Genomic DNA, 23,554 nt, shown 5'->3' on the forward strand with positions numbered 1-23,554 from the left:
GGGGAAGAGGAGGGGGGGAAGAGGAGGTGGGGGAAGAGGAGGTGGGGGGGAGAGGAGGGAGGCGAAGAGATGGGGGGGGAAGAAGAGGGGGGGAAGAAGAAGAGGGGGGGGAAGAAGAGGGGGGGAAGAAGAGGGGGGGAAGAAGAGGGGGGGAAGAAGAGGGGGGGAAGAGGGGGGAGGGAAGAGGAGGGGGGGAGGGAAGAGGAGGGGGGGAGGGAAGAGGAGGGGGGGAGGGAAGAGGAGGGGGGGGGGAGGGAAGAGGAGGTGGGGGAGGGAAGAGGAGGGGAGTGGTGGAAGTACCCTCTTGATCAAATGGTACAAATCCTCTGGAAGGTCGGGAGCCAGTCGTTGGACTTCAGTATCCTGAAGATCTTGTTCCCAGTAACAAAACGCACCTGGGCAACACCATGAGAATCCCTTTTTTTCAATTCAGTGAGCTTGGATTTTATTGTTTCGAGTTCTGAGTCCTTTCAATCTTTTCCGTTTGGAAGGCTGCGCCCGTCTTCAGGATTCATCACCGGGGCACACAAGAAACTCTTGCACAAGCAAAGCATTCATTTCACGGGGACCGCCCCAATCCTGTCCCCAAACAGCGGGCAACATTAAACAGACGAGCCTGCCCAGGTCCCATCTGACTCACGTCTTGCCCCCAATCTCTTTGTTTTCCTGCTACCCCAACCCTCCCCGAACATCTCCGAGACAGTCCCAAGGAACACTCGATGGCCTCGGTCAGTGAGAGCAATCAAGGCCTCAACAACATTCCTCAGATGCTCCTGGAGACCACGCTCTGCTGCACTTCGAGAAATCTCCATCTCGTTCATAATGTGGCCGACATCTTCCTTCTTGATGGTCACTTTTGCCAGCTCCTTCTCCCTTTTTTGTTTGGCTTTCTGATCCCGGGATCTCCTGTCTCTGATGACGGACATTGCTGTCTCCAGGTCCAAGCTCAGGATCTCCTTCTCCTCCGCATAGTCGGTCACCCGCTCCAGGAGCCCATTCGGCCAGGGCTAGGGGCGGCATGCTTCGGGCCCCTTCCACACAGCCCGCAAAGATTCGGGGGCGAGGAGATACTGCACATGCGCGCACACTCTAGCTTGCAGCGCCGGGACCTGGCTCCGCACCCACCCCCCTCACTGGATGCGGCGCGTTACGCCAAGCCCGAAGACGTCCCGAGGAGCGGGGAGAATTCCTCGGTAAGTTTTAGGCGCTTTTTGTTCCAGAAAGTCGGCACAAGTTCTAAGTGTCACGGAAAACTTGGGCCCTATAGGTCTAACTTTAAAATGACTATAGTGTTATCCTGAATCCTCACCAGTATCAAACTCTCGCAAGAATCAAACTCGACTTACTCACCACATAAGTATTATTAATTATTGAGAAAAGTCTCTCACTTATCAGTCCCAGCCTTTTAGCTGCAGGTCAAATATCCCCTCAATTTATAAACTTTGCAAAAAGTCCTCCTTCAAATCTTGCACCTTTGCCTTTCACAAAAAGTAAAAAGGAGGTAGCTTTTTTAAAGTATGAGTGGAGTCGCAGGCAGCAGCAACAGTCCAACAAAGGATTGTGGGTGCTTTAGCAAATAGAAAAACAAGTCACCTGTCTGCCCTCCCCTCTGCTCACAGTGCATCCTTGTGCAAATTATTCAAATGAGCTGAGTGTTTGGGAAAGGTTCCAACATTCATCCATTTTTAATGCCTGCCAAACTCCTATGTAATCATTTTATTAAGACGCATGAACAGGAAGGTCTCGGGTTCAATTTATGGACTGTGGTACATTAAATGATCTCAGTTGGAGTGGCAGTAGGGATGTGACGATTAGCTTCAATATTGCAGAGCTTGGGAGGGGAAATAAACAATCAGAATTATTATTCCTGCTTGCTGTTCATTGAACCTTCCTGGAATGTCTATCCTCACCCATGGATTTAGGTTTGACTCACCAAATGTGGTGAATAGCTTGTTGAGACTCACTGTCAAGGCTGACATGTGAAGAATGAAGTTCTAGAGGGCTGCTAGTATCCATGAAATCATAACCAAATATGAGTTAGCACATTGAGAAACCTGAGGAAAAAAATAGCTCATCTTAAATAATGAGAAGTCTAAACTGGAATTGGAATATTGGTGATTAACAATCGGTTTATATATCTTGTTCTGCAATCCCAAAAAGCTCCCTTTCCAAAACTTTCTTCTGATGCAGTTGCCTCTGAAATATATCATTTGCACACTGGATGAGCCAGCTTTCTTCTTTCTGTCCTTTATATTATAAAGGACATACAATGTGAATAATATTATTTGCTAATGCAGATACATCTGCATCATTAAATATTTGACCAACATTTTATTACTACAGAGAGAGAAGACAACATCTGGGCATTATATTTAATCATGAAATTGCATTTGGATGAGATTTACTGAATTACATTTGTAAATAATTTATTTAAATTGGTTTGAAAATAAATGAGAAATAGCCTGTGAAACATTTTTTTCCTGATGGTAGTTCTCCCCTTAAAGTAAAATAACAGACAATGCAGGAAATACTCCAGTGCAGTACTAAAGGAATGCTGCACTGTCGGAGGTGCCGTCTTTCAGATAGAAACATAGAAACATAGAAAATAGGTGCAGGAGTAGGATATTCGGCCCTTCGAGCCTGCACCGCCATTCAATAAGATCATGGCTGATCATTCCCTCAGTACCCCTTTCCTGCTTTCTCTCCATACCCCTTGATCCCCTTAGCCATAAGGGCCATATCTAATGCCCTCTTGAATATATCCAATGAACTGGCATCAACAACTCTCTGCGGCAAGGAATTCCATAGGTTAACAACTCTCTGAGTGAAGACGTTCCTCCTCATCTCAGTCCTAAATGGCCTACCCATTATCCTAAGACTATGTCCCCTGGTTCTGGACTTCCCGAACATCGGGAACATTCTTCCCGCATCTAACCTGTCCAGTCCCGTCAGAATCTCATACGTTTCTATGAGATCCCCTCTCATCCTTCTAAACTCCACTGAATAAAAGCCCAGTTAATCCAGTCTCTCCTCATAGGACAGTCCAGCCATCCCTGGAATTAGTCTGGTGAACCTTTGCTGCACTCCCTCAATAGCAAGAACGTCCTTCCTCAGATTAGGAGACCAAAACTGAACACAATATTCCAGGTGAGGCCTCACTAAGGCCCTGTACAACTGCAATAAGACCTCCCTGCTCCTATACTCAAATTCTCTAGGTATGAAGGCCAACATACCATTTGCCTTCTTCACCGCCTGTTGCACCTGCATGCCAACCTTCAATGACTGATGAACCATGACACCCAGGTCTCATTGCACCTCCCCTTTTCCTAATCTGCCACCATTCAGATAATATTCTGCCTTTGTGTTTTTGCCCCCAAAATGGATAACCTCATATTTATCCACATTATACTGCATCTGCCATGCATTTGCCCACTCACCTAACCTGTCCAAGTCATCCTGCAGCCTCTTAGTGTCCCCCTCACAGCTCACACCGCCACCCAGTTTAGTGTCATCTGCAAACTTGGAGATATTACACTCAATTCCTTCATCCAAATCGTTAATGTATATTGTAAAGAGCTGGGGTCCCAGCACTGAGCCCTGCGGCACTCCACTAGTCACTGCCTGCCATTCTGAAAAGGACCCGTTTATCCCGACTCTCTGCTTCCTGTCTGCCAAACAGTTCTCTATCCACGTCAGTACATTACCCCCAATACCATGCGCTTTGACTTTGCACACCAATCTCTTGTGCGGGACCTTGTCAAAAGCCTTTTGAAAGTCCAAATACACCAGATCCACTGCTTCTCCCTTGTCCACTCTACTAGTTGCATCCTCAAAAAATTCCAGAAGATTCGTCAAGCATGATTTCTCTTTCATAAATTCATGCTGACTTGGACCGATCCTGTCACTGCTTTCCAAATGCACTGCTATTTCATCCTTAATGATTGATTCCAACATTTTCTCCACTACTGATGTCAGGCTAACCGGTCTACAATTACCCGTTTTCTCTCTCCCTCCTTTTTTAAAAAGTGGTGTTACATTAGCTACCCTCCAGTCCATAGGAACTGATCCAGAGTTGATAGACTGTTGGAAAATGATCACCAATGCATCCACTATTTCTAGGGCCACTTCCTTAAGTACTCTGGATGCAGACTATCAGGCCCCGGGGATTTATAAGCCTTCAATCCCATCAATTTCCCGCCGAATAAGGATATCCTTCAGTTCCTCCTTCTCACTAGACCCTCGGTCCCCTAGTACATTCAGAAGGTTATTCGTGTCTTCCTTCGTGAAGACAGAACCGAAGTATTTGTTCAATTGGTCTGCCATTTCTTTGTTCCCCATTATAAATTCACCTGAATCCGACTGCAAGGGAGCTGCATTTGTCTTCACTAATCTTTTTCTCTTCACATATTTATTGAAGCTTTTGCAGTCAGTTTTTATGTTCCCTGCAAGCTTCCTCTTGTACTCTATTTTCCCCCTATTAATTAAACCCTTAGTCCTCCTCTGTTGAATTCTAAATTTCTCCCAGTCCTCAGGTTTGTTGCTTTTTCTAGCCAATTTATATGCCTCTTCCTTGGTTTCAACACTATCCTTAATTTCCCTTGTTAGCCATGGTTGAGCCACCTTCCCCGTTTTATTTTTACTCCAGACAGGGATGTACAATTGTTGAAGTTCATCTATGTGATCTTTAAATGTTTGCCATTGCTTATCCACCATCAACCCTTTAAGTATTCTTTGCCAATCTATTCTAGCCAATTCACGCCTCATACCGCCGAAGTTACCTTTCCTTAAGTTCAGGACCCTAGTTTCCGAATTAACTGTGTCACTCTCCATCTTAATAAAGAATTCTACCATATTATGGTCACTCTTCCTCAAAGGGCCTCACACAACAAGATTGCTAATTAGCCCCTTCTCATTACACATCACCCAGTCTAGGATGGCCAGCTCTCTAGTTGGTTCCTCGACTTATTGGTCGAGAAAACCATCGCTAATACACTCCAGGAACTCCTCCTCCACTGCATTGCTGCCAGCTTGGTTAGCCCAATCAATATGTAGATTAAAGTCACTCATGATAACTGCTGTACCTTTATTGCACACATCCCTTATTTCTTGTTTGATACTGTCCCCAACCTCACTACTACTGTTTGGTGGTCTGTACACAACTCCCACTAGCATTTTCTGCCCTTTGGTATTCCGCAGCTTCACCCATACCGATTCCACATCATCCAGGCTAATGTCCCTCCTTACTATTGCGTTAATTTCCTCTTTAACCAGCAATGCCACCTCGTCTCCTTTTCCTCTCTGCCTATCCTTCCTAAATGTTGAATACCCCTGGATGTTGAGTTCCCAGCATTGGTCACCCTGGAGCCATGTCTCCGTGACGCCAATTACATCATATCCGTGAACTGCTGTCTGCGCAGTTAATTAGTTCACCTTATTCCGAATACTCCTCGTATTGAGGCACAGAGCCTTCAGGCTTGTCTTTTTAACACACTTTTCCCCTTTAGAATTTTGCTGTAATGTGGCCCTTTTTGTTTTTTGCCTTGGGTTTCTCTGCCCTCCACTTTTACTATTCTTTCTATCTTTTGCTTCTGCCTCCATTTTATTTTCCTCTGTTTCCCTGCATAGGTTCCCATCCCCCTGCCATGTTAGTTTAACTCCTCCCCAACAGCACTAGCAAACACTCCCCCAAGGACATTGGTTCCGGTCCTGCCCAGGTGCAGACCGTCCAGTTTGTACTGGTCCCACCGCCATGGGACGTTAAACCAAGGCTCTGTCTGCTCTCTCGGGTGGACGTAAAAGATCCCGTGGCACTATTTCAAAGACGAGCAGAGGAATTATCCATGTTGTCCTGACCAATATTTATCCTTTAATCAACATAACAAAAATAGATGAGCTTATTTGTACTGCAAAAATGGCCACCATGCTCCACTCTTTGTCTATGATTGGTTCCCTTGGAGGATAAGCCACACCCTGAAGTTTCACAGGAATGTGTAACTGGAGCCACCCACCCCAAGGTCTCACTGACTTTGCAAATTGTAACTCGATCCATTTTGACTTCGTGAAGCGACAGAGGACAGAGCTCCCCAGAAGATAGCAAGGGCCAGCCAAAGTGCCTTACCCCAATCCAAGTGCATGCCTCCCCCAGCCAAATTGCCCTATCCCAGCGCAAGTGCATCCTTTCCCCGCACCCCCACCTCACCATAGATGGGGCAGACATTTTGTATGCATTGTTAACAGGTTTATTGAGTATGAAGTGAATAGTGACAATGTCGTGACTTCTGGATATCATCCACTCCAACGATGTCCCTTGTAGGGGGTTGGAAGAACGTGATCCGTCCTTCTTGAGTTCCCTCCCTCCCCTCCGATCCCCCCCACCTGTGTCTCTCCCCCACCCATGTCTCTCTCTCTCTCTCCCAGCCTTCTCTCGGCCCCTCCGCCGCTGCTCTTGGCCGCCCATGGACTCTCTCGGTCCACCGTTCGCCGCTCTCAGCCTCCCAAGAGGGGTCAGGGTCGGAGCGGGAGAAGAGAGTCGGGGTCGGGGCATGAGCGGGTGAAGAGAGTCCGGGGGTGGGGGGGGTGAAGTGGAAAGAGAGTCGGGGGCCAGGGCCTGAGCGGGCGAAGAGAGTCAAGGCCTCAGCGGAGTCTCAGTCCTGCTTCTCGGCTCCAAGTTGGAGGGAATGATTCGGGGCCGGGGTGGGGGTGGGGACGGAGCTTGACAGGGGGCGGGACTTGACAAACATAGGTCCTTCAAAACAAGTGCAGTATGGGCATGGGGGGCAGAGCTTGACAAACGCATATCTGTCAAAAAAATTGCAGTACAAATAGTTACACTGAACAAAAATAGATTATCTGGTCATTATCACATTGCTGTTTTTTGGGAGCTTGCTTGTGCACAAATTGACTGATGAGTTTCCTACATTACAACAGTCACTACACTTTAAAAGTACTTCATTGACTGTAAAGCGCTTTGGGACATCCAGAGGTCATGAAAGGTGCTATATAGATGCATATCTTTCTTTTTTTCTTTTATTGCAAGCATTTTCTCTTTTTATCATTGTTGTTTAGTTGGTTATAATCAGCATGAATTGTTAAAGTTTTTTCTATTTTCAAACAAAGATAAAAATTTGAAATAAATTTCTCAAGAAGCCCAATTCAAAAGAAGCTAAAGTTATTTTGGGGATTAAACCAATACGGTCTCAATTATGAGGAAAGTCTAGAGAAACAGGAGTTCTTCAGGATACATCTGGGAGGTGTCCTTAGGAGATTTAGAAAAGATAATGGAATGAAAAAGGTAAATGCAGAATTTTTTTAAAATTAATTCCTGGGATGTGATTGTCGTTGGCAAGGCCAGCATGTATTGCCCATCCCTAACTACCCTTGAGAATGTGGTGGTGAGCCGCCTTCTTGAACCGCTGTAGTGAAGGTCCCCCCACAGTGCTGTTAGGGAGGGAGTTCCAGGATTTTGACCCAGCAACGATAAAGGAATGGCAATATATTTCCAGGTCAGGATGGGTTTTAACTTGGAGGGGAACTTGCAGGTGATGGTGTTCCCATGCGCCTCCTGCTCTTTCCTTTTAGGTGGTAGAGGTTGCTGAAGAACCCTGGGCGAGTTGCTGCAGTGCATTTTGTAGATGGTACACACTGCAGCCATAGTGCGCCAGTGGTGCAGGGAGTGAATGTTTAAGGTGGTGGATGAGGTGCCAATCAAGCGGGCTGCTTTGTCCTGGATGGTGTCAGGCTTCTTGAATTGTTGAAACTGCACCCTTCCAGGCAACTGGAAAATATTCCATCACACTCCTGATTTGTGCCTTGTAGATGATGGAAAAGCTTTGGAGAGTCAGGAGGGGAGACACTTGCTGCAGAATACCCAGCCTTTGACCTGCTCTTATTGCCACAGTATTTATATGGCTGGTCCAGTTAAATTACTTATGAATGGTGACCCCCAAGGTGATGTTGGTGGGGGATTCGGCGATGGCAATGCCTTAAATTTCATGACTGCTTCAGTATCTGAGGAGTTGCGAATGGAACTGAACACTATGCAGTCATCAGCGAACATCTCCACTTATGACCTTATGGTGGAGGGAAGGTCATTGATGAAGCAGCTGAAGATGGTTGGGCCGAGGACACTGCCCCGAGGAACTTCTGCAGCGATGTCCTAAGGGCATCTTTCCTTTGTGTTAGGTTTGACTCCACCCAGTGGAGAGTTTTCACCCTGATTCACGTTGACTTCAATTTTACTAGGGCTCCTTGATGTCACACTCGGTCAAATGCTGCCTTGATGTCAAGGGCAATCACTCTCACCTCACCTTGGAATTCAGCTCTTTTGTTCATGTTTGAACCAGGGCTGTAATGAGATCTGGAACCGAGTGGTCCTGGCAAAACCCAAACTGAGCATCAATGAGCAAGTTATTGGTGAGTAAGTGCTGCTTGAAAGCACCGTCGACGACACCGTCCATCATTTTGCTGAAGATTGGGAGTATAGAATCATAGAAATTTACAGCACAAAAGAAAGTCATTCGGGCCATCGTGTCCGTGCCAGATGACAAAAAGCTATCCAGCCTAATACACGGACAGATAGGGGATGGGTGACCAACAGGAAGAGCAGTGGAAGGAAGGTAGTGCAGGGGTCCCCTGATGTCATCCCCCTCTGAAAAAGAGACACTGTTTTGGATGCTGTTTGAGGGCTATGACTCATCAGGGGAGGGCAGCAGCAGCCAAGTTCATGGCACCGTGGGTGGCTCTGCTCCACAGGAGGGCAAGAAAAAGAGTGGGAGAGTGATAGTGATAGGGGATTCAATTGTAAGGGGAATAGATAGACGTTTCTGCGGCCGCAATTGAGACTCCAGGAATATGTTGCCTTCCTGGTGCAAGGGTCAAGGATGTCTCAGAGCGGTTGCAGGACATTTTGGAGGGGGAGGGTGAACAGCCAGTTGTCGTGGTGCATATAGGTAAAAAATGGGATGAGGTCCTACAAGCTGAATTTAGGGAGCTAGGAGTTAAATTAAAAAGACCTCAAAGGAAGTAATCTCAGGATTGCTACCAGTGCCACATGCTAGTCAGAGCAGGAATCGCAGGATAGTTCAGCTGAATACGTGGCTTGAAGAGTGGTGCAGAAGGGAGGGATTCAAATTCCTGGGACACTGGAACCGGTTCTGGGGGAGGTGGGACTAGTACAAAGCGGACGGTCTGCACCTGGGCAGGACCGGAACCAATGTCCTAGGGGGAATGTTTGCGAGTGCTTTTGGGGAGGGGTTAAACTAATATGGCAGGGGGATGGGAACCGATGCAGGGAGACAGAGGGAAGTAGAATGGGGGCAGAAGCAAAAGATAGAAAGAAGCATAGTAAAATTGGAGGGCAGAGAAACCCAAGGCAAACAACAAAAAGGGCCACATTACAGCAAAATTCTAAAGGGGCAAAGTGTGTTAAAAAGACAAGCCTGAAGGCTCTGTGCCTCAAAGCGAGGAGTATTTGTAATAAGGTGGATGAATTAACTGCACAGGCAGCAATTAATGGATATGATATAATTGGGATTACGGAGACGTGGCTCCAGGGTGACCAAGGCTGGGAACTCAACATCCAGGGCTATTCAACATTCAGGAAGGATAGATAGAAAGGAAAAGGAGGTGGGGTAGCGTTGCTAGTTAAAGAGGAAATTAACGCAATAGTAAGGAAGGACATTAGCTTGGATGATGTGGAATCTGTATGGGTGGAGCTGCGGAATACCAAAGGGCAGAAAATGCTAGTGGGAGTTGTGTACAGACCACCAAACATTAGTAGTGAGGTTGGGGACAGCATCAAACAAGAAATGAGGGATGTGTGCAATAAAGGTACAGTCGTTATCATAGGGCGATTTTAACCTACATGTAGATTGGGCTAACCAAACTGGTAGCAATACAGTGGAGGAGGATTTCCTGGAGTGTATAAGGGATGGTTCTCTGGACCAATATGTCGAGGAACCAAATAGACGGCTGGCCATCCTAGACTGGGTGATGTGTAATGAGAAAGGACTAATTAGCAATCTTGTTGTGCGAGGCCCCTTGGGGAAGAGTGATCATAATATGGTAGAATTCTTTATTAAGATGAAGAGTGACACAGTTAATTCAGAGACTAGGGTCCTGAACTTAAGGAAAGGTAACTTCGAAGGTATGAGACGTGAATTGGCTAGAATAGACTGGCGAGTGACACTTAAAGGGTTGACGGTGGATAGGCAATGGCAAACATTTAAAGATCACATGGATGAACTTCAACAATTGTACATCCCTGTCTGGAGTAAAAATAAAACGGGGAAGGTGGCTCAACGGTGGCTAACAAGGGAAATTAAGGATAGTGTTAGATCCAAGGAAGAGGCATATAAATTGGCCAGAAAAAACAGCAAACCTGAGGACTGGGAGAAATTTAGAATTCAGCAGACGAGGACAAAGGGTCTAATTAGGAGGGGGAAAATAGAGTATGAGAGGAAGCTTGCTGGGAACATAAAAACTGACTGCAAAAGCTTAGATAGATATGTGAAGAGAAAAAGATTAGTGAAGACAAACGTAGGTTCCTTGCAGTCAGACTCAGGTGAATTTATAATGGGGAACAAAGAAATGGCACACCAGTTGAACAAATACTTTGGTTCTGTCTTCACGAAGGAAGACACAAGTAACCTTCCGGAAATACTAGGGGACCGAGGGTCTAGTGAGAAGGAGGAACTGAAGGAAATCCTTATTCGGCAGGAAATTGATGGGATTGAAGGCTGATAAATCCCCAAGGCCTGATAGTCTGCATCCCAGAGTACTTAAGGAAGTGGCCCTAGAAATAGTGGATGCATTGGTGATCATTTTTCATTCGACTCTGGATCAGTTCCTATGGATTGGAGGGTAGCTAATGTAACACCACTTTTTAAAAAGGAGGGAAGAGAGAAAACTGGCAATTATAAACCGGTTAGCCTGACATCAGTAGTGGGGAAAATGTTGGAATCAATTATTAAAGATGAAATAGCAGGGCATTTGGAAAGCAGTGACAGGATCGGTCCAAATCAGCATGGATTTATGAAAGGGAAATCATGCTTGACAAATCTAGAATTTTTTGAGGGTGTAACTAGTAGAGTGGACAAGGGAGAACCAGTGGATCTGGTGTATTTGGACTTTCAAAAGGCTTTTGACAAGATCCCACACAAGAGATTGGTGTGCAAAATTGAAGCACATGGTATTGGGGGTAATGTACTGATGTGGCTAGAGAACTGGTTGGCAGACAGGAAGCAGAGAGTCGGGATAAACCTGTCCTTTTCAGAATGGCAGGCAGTGACTAGTGGGGTGCTGCAGGGCTCAGTGCTGGGACCCCAGCTATTTACAATATACATTAATGATTTAGATGAAGGAATTGAGTGTAATATGTCCAAGTTTGTGGATGACACTAAGCTGGTTGGTGTTGTGAGCTGTGAGGAGGACGTTAAGATGCTGCAGGGTGACTTGGACAGGTTAGGTGAGTGGGCAAATGCATGGCAGATGCAGTATAATGTGGATAAATGTGAGGTTATCCACTTTGGGGACAAAAACACGAAGGCAGAATATTACCTGAATGACAGCAGATTAGGAAAAGGGGAGGTGCAACGAGACCTGGGTGTCATGGTACATCAGTCATTGAAGTTTGGCAAGCAGGTTCAGCAGGCGGTGAAGAAGGCAAATGGTATGTTGGCCTTCATAGCTCGGGGATTTAAGTATAGGAACAGGAAGGTCTTACTGCAGTTGTACAGGCCCTTGGTGAGGCCTCACCTGGAATAGTGTGTTCAGTTTTGGTCTCCTAATCTGAGGAAGGACGTTCTTGCTATTGAGGGAGTGCAGCAAAGGTTCACAAGGCTGATTCCCAGGATGGCAGGACTGACATATGAGGAGAGACTGGATCGACTGGGCCTGTATTCACTGGAGTTTAGAAGGATGAGAGCGGATCTCATAGAAACATATAAAATTCTGACGGGACTGGACAGGTTAGATGCGGGAAGAATGTTCCCGATGTTGGGGAAGTCCAGAACCAGGGGACACAGTCTAAGGATAAGAGGTAAGCCATTTAGGACTGAAATGAGGAGAAACCTCTTCACTCAGAGAGTTGTTAACCTGTGGAATTCCCTGCCGCAGAGAGCTGTTGATGCCAGTTCATTGGATATATTCAAGAGGGAGTTAGATACGGTCCTTATGGTTAAAGTGATCAAGGGGTATGGAGAGAAAGCAGGAAAGGGGTACTGAGGTGAATGATCAGCCATGATCTTATTGAATGGTAGTGCTTGCTCAAGGGGCCGAATGGCCTACTCCTGCACCTATTTTCTTTGTTTCTATGTTTTAATACCACCACTTTCCAACTCTTGGTCTGTCACCTTGTAGGTTACAGCAGTTCAAGTGCATATTCAAGTACTTTTTAAATGCTATGAGGGTTTCTGCCTCTACCAACCTTTCAGACAGTGAGTTCCAGACCCCCACCAACCTCTAGGTAAAACAAAAACAATTTTTTCTCAAATCTCCTCACCACTTACTTTAAATCTATGCCCCCTGATTATTGACCTCTCTGCTAAAGGGAATAGGTCCTTCCTATCAACTCTATCTAGGCTCCTCATAATTTTATACACCTCAATTAGGTCTCCCCTCAGCCTCCTCTGTTTCAAAAAAATACAACCGCAGCCTAACCTATCTTTCCTTATAGCTAAAATTCTCCAATTTAGACAAAATCCTCGTAAATCTCCATTGTACCCTCTGTAACACAATCACATCTCACATCAGAGTAGACTGATGAATTTAAATTAAATTACAGGGGCAGGCTCAAACTAATAAAAAAGGTAAATAAAGGACTGATGTCAAGAAATTGTTCTTCACATAAAGTGTGATCAACATATGGAATAGACTTCCACGAAAAGTAGTGGAAGCCAAAACCTGGAATCTTTTAAGAAATAATTGGATGCTGAAATTGAGAGGACTGCAGGGTCTTTCTGGATGAACGATTGAAGATGGGTTGAATGACCTTCCTCATGAGTAATTATCTTGTGAATAATGCTGTTTATTTTAGATTCCCAACTTTCATGGTTTACCTGTTTACTTCTATAAGTGAATCAATCCTCGGTTTACAATCATTACTGGTGCTTATGACCACTCAAAATCCCTACTGTTCTCTCCTTCTCTATATTGGACAATGTATATGCAGCAATAGATCATGGGTAGGACAAGTGATTTGTTACTACTCAGATACTTGCATTTTCACTGCCTTCAAGATTTTTAATGCAAAGTACTCAACCATCAAATCACATTACTCATGGTAGGTGTAGAAATCTGCAATGATTTGTCCAGGGATGTCATGCCACATTAAATCATTTGCCCTAAATATAACTACAGCATTTGCTTATGACCATAAATCCCTTCTACCTGGTAGTAGACTTGCCACTCTCCTTGAAGATGTCTTGGGAGTCACTATGGGCCCAAGTTTCGGCATCTGGTGAAAACGGCGCACCTACTCCTCCTCCTCCTCCTCCTCCTCCTCCTCCTCCTCCTCTTCTCCCCCTCCTCTTCTCCCCCTCCTCTTCTCCCCCTCCTCTTCCTCTTCGTCCTCCCCCTCCTCCTCCCCCCTCCCCCCTCCCCTCCTCCTCTCCCCTTCCTCCCCTCCCCTTCCCTCTCCTTTCCTTTCCTTTCCTCCCCTCCCCCCCTCCTCCTCCCCTCCCCCCCTCCTCTTCCACCTAATGCTGAGAACGATGGGCTGCAGCATCAGTCAACATCCCCTTTAAGTTGTGAAAAAAGCCTGTGACAATGATGAATTGCATTTAGCCTTCCCCACAAAATTGGTCCAGCTTTTCAGTGTAACGCCAATGAGACTGGGTTTTTAGACTGGGATCCTGACTGCAATCATTTTAATGAGGAGTGAGCACGAATTTTGCGTGTAGTCGAGACGATTTTCAGGTGACACTACTTAAGGAGGGAGAGAGAAAATTATAGACCGGTTAGCCTGACATCAGTAGTGGGGAAAATGCTGGAACCAATTATTAAAGATGAAATAGCAGCGCATTTGGAAAGCAGTGACAGGATCGGTCCAAGTCAGCATGGATTTGTGAAAGGGAAATCATGCTTGACAAATCTTCTGGAATTTTTTGAGGATGTAACTAGCAGAGTGGACAAGGGAGAACCAGTGGATGTGGTGTATTTGGACTTTCAAAAGGCTTTTGACAAGGTCCCACACAAGAGATTGGTGTGCAAAATTAAAGCACATGGTATTGGTGGTAATGTACTGACGTGGATAGAGAACTGGTTGGCAGACAGGAAGCAGAGAGTCGGGATAAACGGGTCCTTCTCAGAATGGCAGGCAGTGACTAGTGGAGTGCCGCAGGGCTCAGTGCTGGGACCCCAGCTCTTTACAATATACATTAATGATTTAGATGATGGAATTGAGTGTAATATCTCCAAGTTTGCAGATGACACTAAACTGGGTGGCAGTGTGAGCTGTGAGGGGGACGCTAAGAGGCTGCAGGGTGACTTGGACAGGTTAGGTGAGTGGGCAAATGCATGGCAGATGCAGTATAATGTGGATAAATGTGAGGTTATCCACTTTGGGGGCAAAAACACGAAGGCAGAATATTATCTGAATGGCGACAGATTACGAAAAGGGGAGGTGCAACGAGACCTGGGTGTCATGGTTCATCAGTCATTGAAAGTTGGCATGCAGGTACAGCAGGCGGTGAAGAAGGCAAATGGTATGTTGGCCTTCATAGCGAGAGGATTTGAGTACAGGGGCAGGGAGGTCTTACTGCAGTTGTACAGGACCTTGGTGAGGCCTCACCTGGAATATTGTGTTCACTTTTGGTCTCCTAATCTGAGGAAGGACGTTCTTGCTATTGAGGGAGTGCAGCGAAGGTTCACCAGACTGATTCCAGGGATGGCAGGACTGACATATGAAAAAAGACTGGATTGACTGGGCCTTTATTCACTGGAATTGAGAAGAATGAGAGGGGATCTCATAGAAACATAAAATTCTGATGGGACTGGACAGGTTAGATGCAGGAAGAATGTTTCCGATGTTGGGGAAGTCCAGAACCAGGGGTCACAGTCTAAGGATAATGGGTAAGCCATTTAGGACCGAGATGAGGAGAAACTTCTTCACTCAGCGAGTTGTTAACCTGTGGAATTGCCTGCCGCAGAGAGTTGTTGATGGCAGTTCATTGGATATATTTAAGAGGGAGTTAGATATGGCCCTTACGGCTAAAGAGATCAAGGGGTATGGAGAGAAAGCAGGAAAGGGGTACTGAGGGAATGATCAGCCATGATCTTATTGAATGGTGGTGCAGGCTCGAAGGGCCGAATGGCCTACTCCTGCACCTATTTTCTATGTTTCTATGTTTCTATGTTTACCTCCAAGACTTACGTGACCTGCCTGGGCTCGAAGGTGCACCGGAATATTCTGCAGCAATTCTCCGGTCCTCCTGGACCATGGCGTGGCATGGCGCAGCATAGTCTTCCTGGGGGGGGGGGAGCCTGCCTGCAGGGGGGCGGGGCTAGGGATCATGCCTTCTTCTCAGTGCCGGCAGCGTGGCGCGGGCGCATTGGAGCATGTGCGCCTGCACAATGGCTCGGGGGAGCATGGGTACCGGGGTGGGGAAAGGGGGGAGCGTGGCAACCGGGGGGGGGGGGGGGAGGGAGCGTGGCAACAGTGATGGAGGAGCGTAGGTTGGGGGGCACTCAATGATCGAAGGGCCGGAGGAGAGAGCAGGGGTGCCTCCTTCCAACCTCTCCCCCACCGCCACCCCAACACCCACACCCCCTCCCACCACACCCCAAGCCCCCCACACACACCCGCCACCCGACCCCACACCCTCACACACCCCTCTCCCACCCCCAGACACCCCTCTCCCACCCCCAGACACACACACACATATCCCCTCCCACCCCGCCACACACACACACATATCCCCTCCCACCCCCCCACACACACACACATATCCCCTCCCACCCCCCCACACACACACGTACCCCCTCCCACCCCCCCACACACACACGTACCCCCTCCCACCCCCCACACACACACACGTACCCCCTCCCACCCCCCACACACACACCCTCCCAACCCCCCCACACACACCCTCTCCCACCCCCCCACACACACCCCCTTCCACCCCCCCCACACACACCCCCTCCCACTCCCCCCACACACACCCCCTCCCACTCCCCCCACACACACCCCCCCACCCCCCCCACACACACACCCTCTCCCACCCCCCCACACACACCCCCTTCCACCTCCCCACACACACCCCCTCCCACCCCCCCACACACCCCCTCCCACCCCCCCACACACACCCCCTCCCACCCCCCCACACACACCCCCTCCCACCCCCCCACACACACCCCCTACCCCACACACCCCCTCCCCCACACCCCCTACCCCACACACCCTACCCCACACCCCCCCCCCCACACACCCCCTCCCACCCCCCACCACACACACCCCCTCCCACCCCCACCACACACAACCCCCTCCCACCCCCCACCACACACACCCCCTCCCACCCCCCACCACACACACCCCCTCCCACCCCCCACCACACACACCCCCTCCCCCCCCACCACACACCCCCTCCCACCCCCCACCACACACACCCCCTCCCACCCCCCATCACACACACCCCCTCCCACCCCCACCACACACACCCCTCCCACCCCCCACCACACACACCCCCTTCCACCCCCACCACACACACCCCCTCCCACCCCCCACCACACACACCCCCTCCCACCCCCCACCACACACACCCCCTCCCACCCCCACCACACACACCCCCTCCCACCCCCCACCCCTCCTCCCACCCCCCACCACACACACCCCCTCCCACCCCCCACCCCCCACACCCCCTCCCACCCCCCACCCCTCCTCCCACCCCCCACCACACACACCCCCTCCCACCCCCCACCACACACACCCCTCCCACCCCCCACCACACACACCCCCTCCCACCCCCCACCACACACACCCCCTCCCACCCCCCACCACACACCACCCCCTCCCACCCCCACCACACACACCCCCTCCCACCCCCCACCACACACACCCCCTCCCACCCCCCACCACACACACCCCCTCCCACCCCCCACCACACACACCCCCTCCCACCCCCACCACACACACCCCCTCCCACCCCCCACCACACACACCCCCTCCCACCCCCCACCACACACACCCCCTCCCACCCCCCACCACACACACCCCCTCCCACCCCCCACCACACACACCCCCTCCCACCCCCCACCACACACACCCCCTCCCACCCCCCACCACACACACCCCCTCCCACCCCCCACCACACACCCCCTCCACCCCCCACCACACACACCCCCTCCCACCCCCCACCACACACACCCCCTCCCACCCCCCACCACACACACCCCTCCCACCCCCCACCACACACACCCCCTCCCACCCCCCACACCCCCTCCCACCCCCCACCACACACACCCCCTCCCACCCCCACCACACACACCCCTCCCACCCCCCACCACACACACCCCCTCCCCCCCCCCCACCACACACACCCCCTACCACCCCCACCACACACACCCCCTACCACACACACCCCCTCCCACCCCCCACCACACACACCCCCTCCCACCCGCCACCACACACACCCCCTCCCACCCGCCATCACACACACCCCCTCCCACCCCCCACCACACACACCCCCTCCCACCCCCCACCACACACACCCCCGCCCTCCCACCCCCCACCACACACACCCCCGCCCTCCCACCCCCCACCACACACCCCCCGCCCTCCCACCCCCCACCACACACCCCCCGCCCTCCCACCCCCACCACACACACCCCCTCCCACCACACACACCCCCTCCCACCCCCCACCACACACACCCCCTACCACACACACCCCCTCCCACCCCCCACACCCCCTCCCACCACACACACCCCCTCCCACCCACACACCCCCTCCCACCCCCCACACCCCCTCCCACCCCCCACCACACACACCCCCTCCCACCACACACACCCCCTCCCACCACACACACCCCCTCCCACCCCCCAACACACTCACCCCCTCCCACCCCCCACCACACACACCCCCTCCCACCCCCACCACACACACCCCCTCCCACCCCCACCACACACACCCCCTCCCACCCCCACCACACACACCCCCTCCCACCCCCCACCACACACACCCCCTCCCACCCCCCACCACACACACCCCCTCCCAACCCCCCACCACACACACCCCCTCCCAACTCCCCACACACACCCCCTCCCATCCCCCCACATACACCCCCTGCCGCCACCCCCCCCCACACACACACCCTCCCACTCCCCCACACACCCTCCCACTCCCCCACACACACACACACCCCCTCCCACCCCCCCACACACACCCTCTCCCATCCCCCCCACACACACCCCCTCCCATACACCCCCTGCCGCCACCCCCCCACACACACACCCCCTCCCAACCCCCCACACACACACCCTTCCCACCCCACACACCCCCACCCCCCCACACACACACACACACCCCCTCCCACCCTCCCCCACACACACACACACACCCTCCCACCCGCCCACACACACACACACCCCCCCCCACACACACACCCCTTCCCACCCCCCACACACCCCCCATCCCTCCCACACACCCCCCATCCCTCCCACACATACACACACAGACAGACACACACTACACACACACCCCCCACCCCCCACCCCTCACTGTCAGATACAGAGAGAGAGAGACACTACAGTGAGAGACACTGACAGAGACACCTTCCCTTCACATAAAGGTAGGACTTCTATTTTGTATTGATTGATTGCTTATTACTTTGGTCTTGGTGCTTTAGGTGCAGGGTTCCTTCTATTTTTTATTAATTTATTGCTTATTACTTTTTGTGCTTCGTTTAGTGCTTGGTGCTTTAAATGTACTGCTTTGTTTAGTGCTTAGTGCTTTAAATGTACTTTGCTTCTTTAATGTTTTTGTGAAGGTGTTTATGGAAAATCCTCTAACTTCCCTTACCCCCCGCTGTTGTGATGTTGATGCGTCCTTTGTGTTTAATGCTTCCCACCCGCCGTCTCTGGCTGTGCCTGCACTAAACTTAACTCTAGGTAAGTTTTTTCAGAACTTACAAAAGTGGACACTCACTCCATCCTAAGTTAGTTTGTAGTAAGTTTTCACTGCCGAAACTTGCAAAACAGGCCTGAGTGGCTGGACACATCCCCTTTTGAAAAAAAAGTACCTTACCTAAAGCCAACCTAAACTAACTCACTAGAACTGAAGCAAACTAATATCCAAGAATTGCAATTTCTAACATATTCCAAACTAAATTAGTTGCTCCAAAAAACTAGGAGCAACTCCACCCGAAACTTGGGTCCTAAGAAAGGCCATTTACTTACTTGCACTATGTTGGAAAAAAAAAATACTTATCAAACTGCCCAGAAAACTCGTAAAATATTCAAAGTATAAAAATAAGCAATGCTCAGCAACATTTTCTCACTTAAAGTGATATTGCTGACGGTGATAGTTTTGGAACACATTCAAGAAACAGAGTCTGGGATGTACTGAGAAAATGAATATAAAACAGCAAAGATGACTTAAACCAAGACATTGAAACACAAAACATACTGAAGGTTTACTACTGTATTCTTTGCAGAACAATATCAATCTCAATGCAGAACTTGGCAACAGAACTTTGGTAAAACAAAGGCAGACAATTTTTAGGCCAGTTAATTACAAAGCCTGTGTCAATGTAAAATGAATTTGGCTTTGTAGTGACACAAAATGTATAATATAACTCTGGTATGAAGATACATCAATCAAATTTTGGCAAGAGGTGTAAGATCACTTCAAGGAGATATTCTCACACTGTTCCAGCTTCACACCAACTACATTATAATTGTAAATACAGGACTGATGTCAAGAAATTATTCTTCACATAAAGCTTGATGAACATATGGTTCAGAGTGAAGTTTAAAAAATTCCCAGGCAATCCAATGGACAGCATTTAAAAGTTTTCCCAATGTTAACAAAGAGTCAACTGTCTCTTGCATGCTCAGATTTCCAATTTTCCTGGCTAAACAGCAATTTGTATCTAGCATTACAGCAAGAGTTTGACAGCCTCGTATCGCTCTAAGCAGGCACTAGTCTTTAACTCATACCTGTAGTATGACGGTGTCCTTTTTTCGCAATGATGGAATGGTCCAAATTTAAGTTATATTTGTTAGTTACAGTTATATTTGGAGAAAGTCTTCGAACTATATAGGAAATTGAAGGACCAACAAAAAAAATCCACTGGTCACGAGTGTGTACCATTGCCACAGAGATCTTATCTCAGACCAATTTACCACTTTATACACTAAGGATAACCTTTGAGATAAACAATTTTAAAAATAGCCTGTGTCTCTTGCAGTCTTGCTTGAGCTGGCTGCAGCTCTCAAGCATGTCCCTCATCCTTTGGATGAATTAATTTCCCTGTCTGTTTAAATACTGCGATGTTTAAATATCATAAATAATTACAATACATAATTAAATGCATTCTTCTAAATTTTCAGAAATTATTTTAGATGACCACTGAAAAATAATTTAGCCACAAAAGTAACTGTCAGTACTGAATGCGGTAAAGGGGGAGTATCTTATACCGAATCTAAATGTTATAAATGGGAGATATCTACGTATTTATTGATGTCTCTAAGCCACCCAAAATATGCAGCTCACTTCAGTACACAACCACTCATATTTTCCTCATTCTCTTCTCTGGTCTGCTCAGGCCATCTGTAAAGATGAGCAGTGTTCTGAGCTTCTCTCAATGTTATGCTGAAAGCAGCCATTAATACATACACAAGACTCTCCCTAATTTTTCCTCTTCCTTACCACTGCACTGTGCTTTGATGTTTTCAACTGCACCATGTATTGGTGCTTTGATGTTTTCAACTGACTAATGTAACACCTGTATTTTCCTATGCTAGAACAGTTTTAATGCACTTCCAAAATGTGCTCACAATTTAGATAATTTGAGGAGCTGTCATAAACACATAATACAAGAATTTTGAGGAGCAAGGAAAGAGAATTTTGGGCCAACAAGTCCATCTCTTTTTGATAAGATATCATCCCCATTGTCTCACCGTATCTCTCAATCCCTTCTCTTATCAGAAACAAATCTAATTATCTCTTGAACTGTCTACTTCAACAACCTTTTCCTATAACTTATTTCAAAATTCTACAACCCTCAAAGTGAAAATGTTCTGCATAACTTCCTTTGCTACTTCTAACTTCCTATTTGTTTTAAACTTCTGTGTCCTGTTATTTAAACCCATCAACACTGAAGAGCTTGGCCAGATTAATCATCAAAATATTCTCAGACATTTGTTTAAAGGAGAAAACATGAGAATTACTGAAGCCTAAATAAAATTGTTCACCTCACCTTGGCACACAGCCCATGCCTCACTGTCACATTTCTCGCCACTGGTCCTCAACTCAAAGAAATTATACTCTTCAAAGCTCAGGAGGCCATTGCCATCTAAATCGATGACTTCAAAGATGTCTGATAGAGCAGCCCTATTAAAATTAAAAGGTAAGTCAGGATGGACAGGTTGCATCATCAGAATACAGAAAAAGGTATGAGCAACGAAAAATGAAATAAAAATCAGAAAATGCTGGAAAAATATGTACTATCAGATGATATATTTTTTTTAAATTTATCTTTTTCTCCTTGCCCATGGTTAGTCAGGAGAAATAGCGGGGCCAAAATTGCCCTTTTCTATAAGGCCCGTGGCCGCCTGAAAGCAGCAGCCACGGGTCGGTGCGGACCGGCAGCCGAGTTGCCGCGGAGGGGCCGCCATTTTGAAAATTGCCCTCCTTCAGTTTTGGAGCAGTGTAGGGAACCGCCCCGCCCATTTTCCCACCACGTCATGCACGCGTCGACCCCTTTCTGAAATTGCCCCACGGGAGCGTCGCCACCACTGGTTGGTGCCAGCTTTTACTGTCGGTACCCTTTCTGTGACTGGACGGCGCGGCCACTCTTAAAGGGGAGGTGGCACTGCCGGCGACTCCATTTTATTTTTTACTGTCAGCCGACAATTACCCTCTCTTGGGTGCCAGCCCTGTTGGCCTGGCCGAAACCCTCCCTGGTGGCCAAGCGTTTGCCACTAAAGTGGCTGCAGAGCTCACAGCGGCCCTCCCCTTTAACTGAAGGGGAGGGACGTTGTGACGCGCCAGCACGATGACTTGGAGCACTGGTCACTCTGATCTGTCCTCACTTCCGCCCAGTTGGTGGCTATTCCAATCTGTCCGCACTTCTGCCCCAATGATGAGACCACTTCCGCCCCGCTCCAAAAAACACCACAAAAAGCTGAATTTCTCACGGATTATCCGTCCCATGCATTAGATATGCCCCATTTCTGGTGGAGGGCAATTTTGGCCCCAGCGTGTCTTACAGCTGTGTTTTCTGCAACTGGTCGAGAGAATTACAGTGCCACGTCTGCAGCAAGAAAGAATACTAGGCATTACTATTACAGCATTACCCAATGATTTGAATGTATGCCCACAAACACGCACACAAAACGCACTTTCCTGCATTTCAAAAACAATCAGATTATTAGTTACCTCTTTGTTTAAATAGTTGGTATATTTGAACTCTTGACCTCATACTGCCATTCTCCCCTCAACTCTGTATTCTTGGGCACCTCCTGACATGTCCTTCTGAGTACGATAAATGGGCTTCTCCAGCATGAGTATGTTAATTTGATGAAGCGTTACACCAGAACTGTTAACCCACTTTCTCTTCCACATGCCGTGTAACCTGCTGCACGTTTCCAGTATTTTCTGTTTTATTTTAAATTCTAGCATTGGCATTTTTGCGATCTAACACAAATCAGATCTATTTTAAAATATGCATTTTATCCATCTGCTTTTTAAAATAAATATTACACCTGAATTCTTTGGTGAGTGCGAGGTCATCATTTTCCCTGTTGACAAGCTTGGCTTCTCGTGTCACTGATTTCCTCCTTTTCCTTAGTCTGCAGCCAGTAGTGAAAGGGAGGAGGTGATAAATGCCAGAACGAAGCTCTCCCTTCCATCCAAACTTCTGGTGTATGAAAGTTTTCAGATATTAAAGCATTTTTATTCACTTTTCTGGACATCATTGAGAGCCAATGTCAAATAATGTGCTTCACTTTACTGAACATTTTTTTCAAACACAAAAATTGGATACTATGTGGCACAAAGGGGGAGAAATTGGGGTCATTTGTACCTCCCGTTGGCGCTAATGGGGCGCAAATGACTTTGCGACTGGGCACGACAGTGCTAACAACTCCCGCTAAATTCGCCGGGAGTTTAGCGGCGGCGCTATGGTGCTGCACCTGATCTCCTGTGTCCAGAGATCGTGACATCTTCGCCGTGCGCAGAGCCCAGTTAGTGCCCTGAACCCTAAAAGTGGGTATCGTCCCCTGAAGTTGCGCTAGGTGATGACAGCAGCAGCTTCAGGGGACGCGTACCGGGCAGCTGGCCGCTAGCAGGGCACAATTTAAAGGGAAGGCGGCCGGCTGCTCGTCAAAAGTCTCCAGT

The 23,554-nt window shown here is 48.5% G+C and overlaps 1 protein-coding gene across 1 annotated transcript in view; it reads right to left on the minus strand.

Annotated features, from left to right (window-relative positions):
* The window catches only part of efcab7 (EF-hand calcium binding domain 7), a 126,919-nt gene that overhangs the window by 65,423 nt on the left and 37,942 nt on the right, over positions 1-23,554 (minus strand). The window contains exons 9-10 of the mRNA XM_070887055.1: positions 22,921-23,075; positions 21,414-21,547 (exon numbers count right to left, since the gene is read on the minus strand). Of these exons, the coding sequence (XP_070743156.1) occupies positions 21,414-21,547; positions 22,921-23,075 (289 nt within the window). The remainder of the gene's footprint in view (positions 1-21,413; positions 21,548-22,920; positions 23,076-23,554) is intronic.

The sequence above is a fragment of the Pristiophorus japonicus genome, chromosome 8, assembly GCF_044704955.1.
Source record: "Pristiophorus japonicus isolate sPriJap1 chromosome 8, sPriJap1.hap1, whole genome shotgun sequence".
In the NCBI taxonomy this organism is placed as follows: domain Eukaryota; kingdom Metazoa; phylum Chordata; class Chondrichthyes; family Pristiophoridae; genus Pristiophorus; species Pristiophorus japonicus.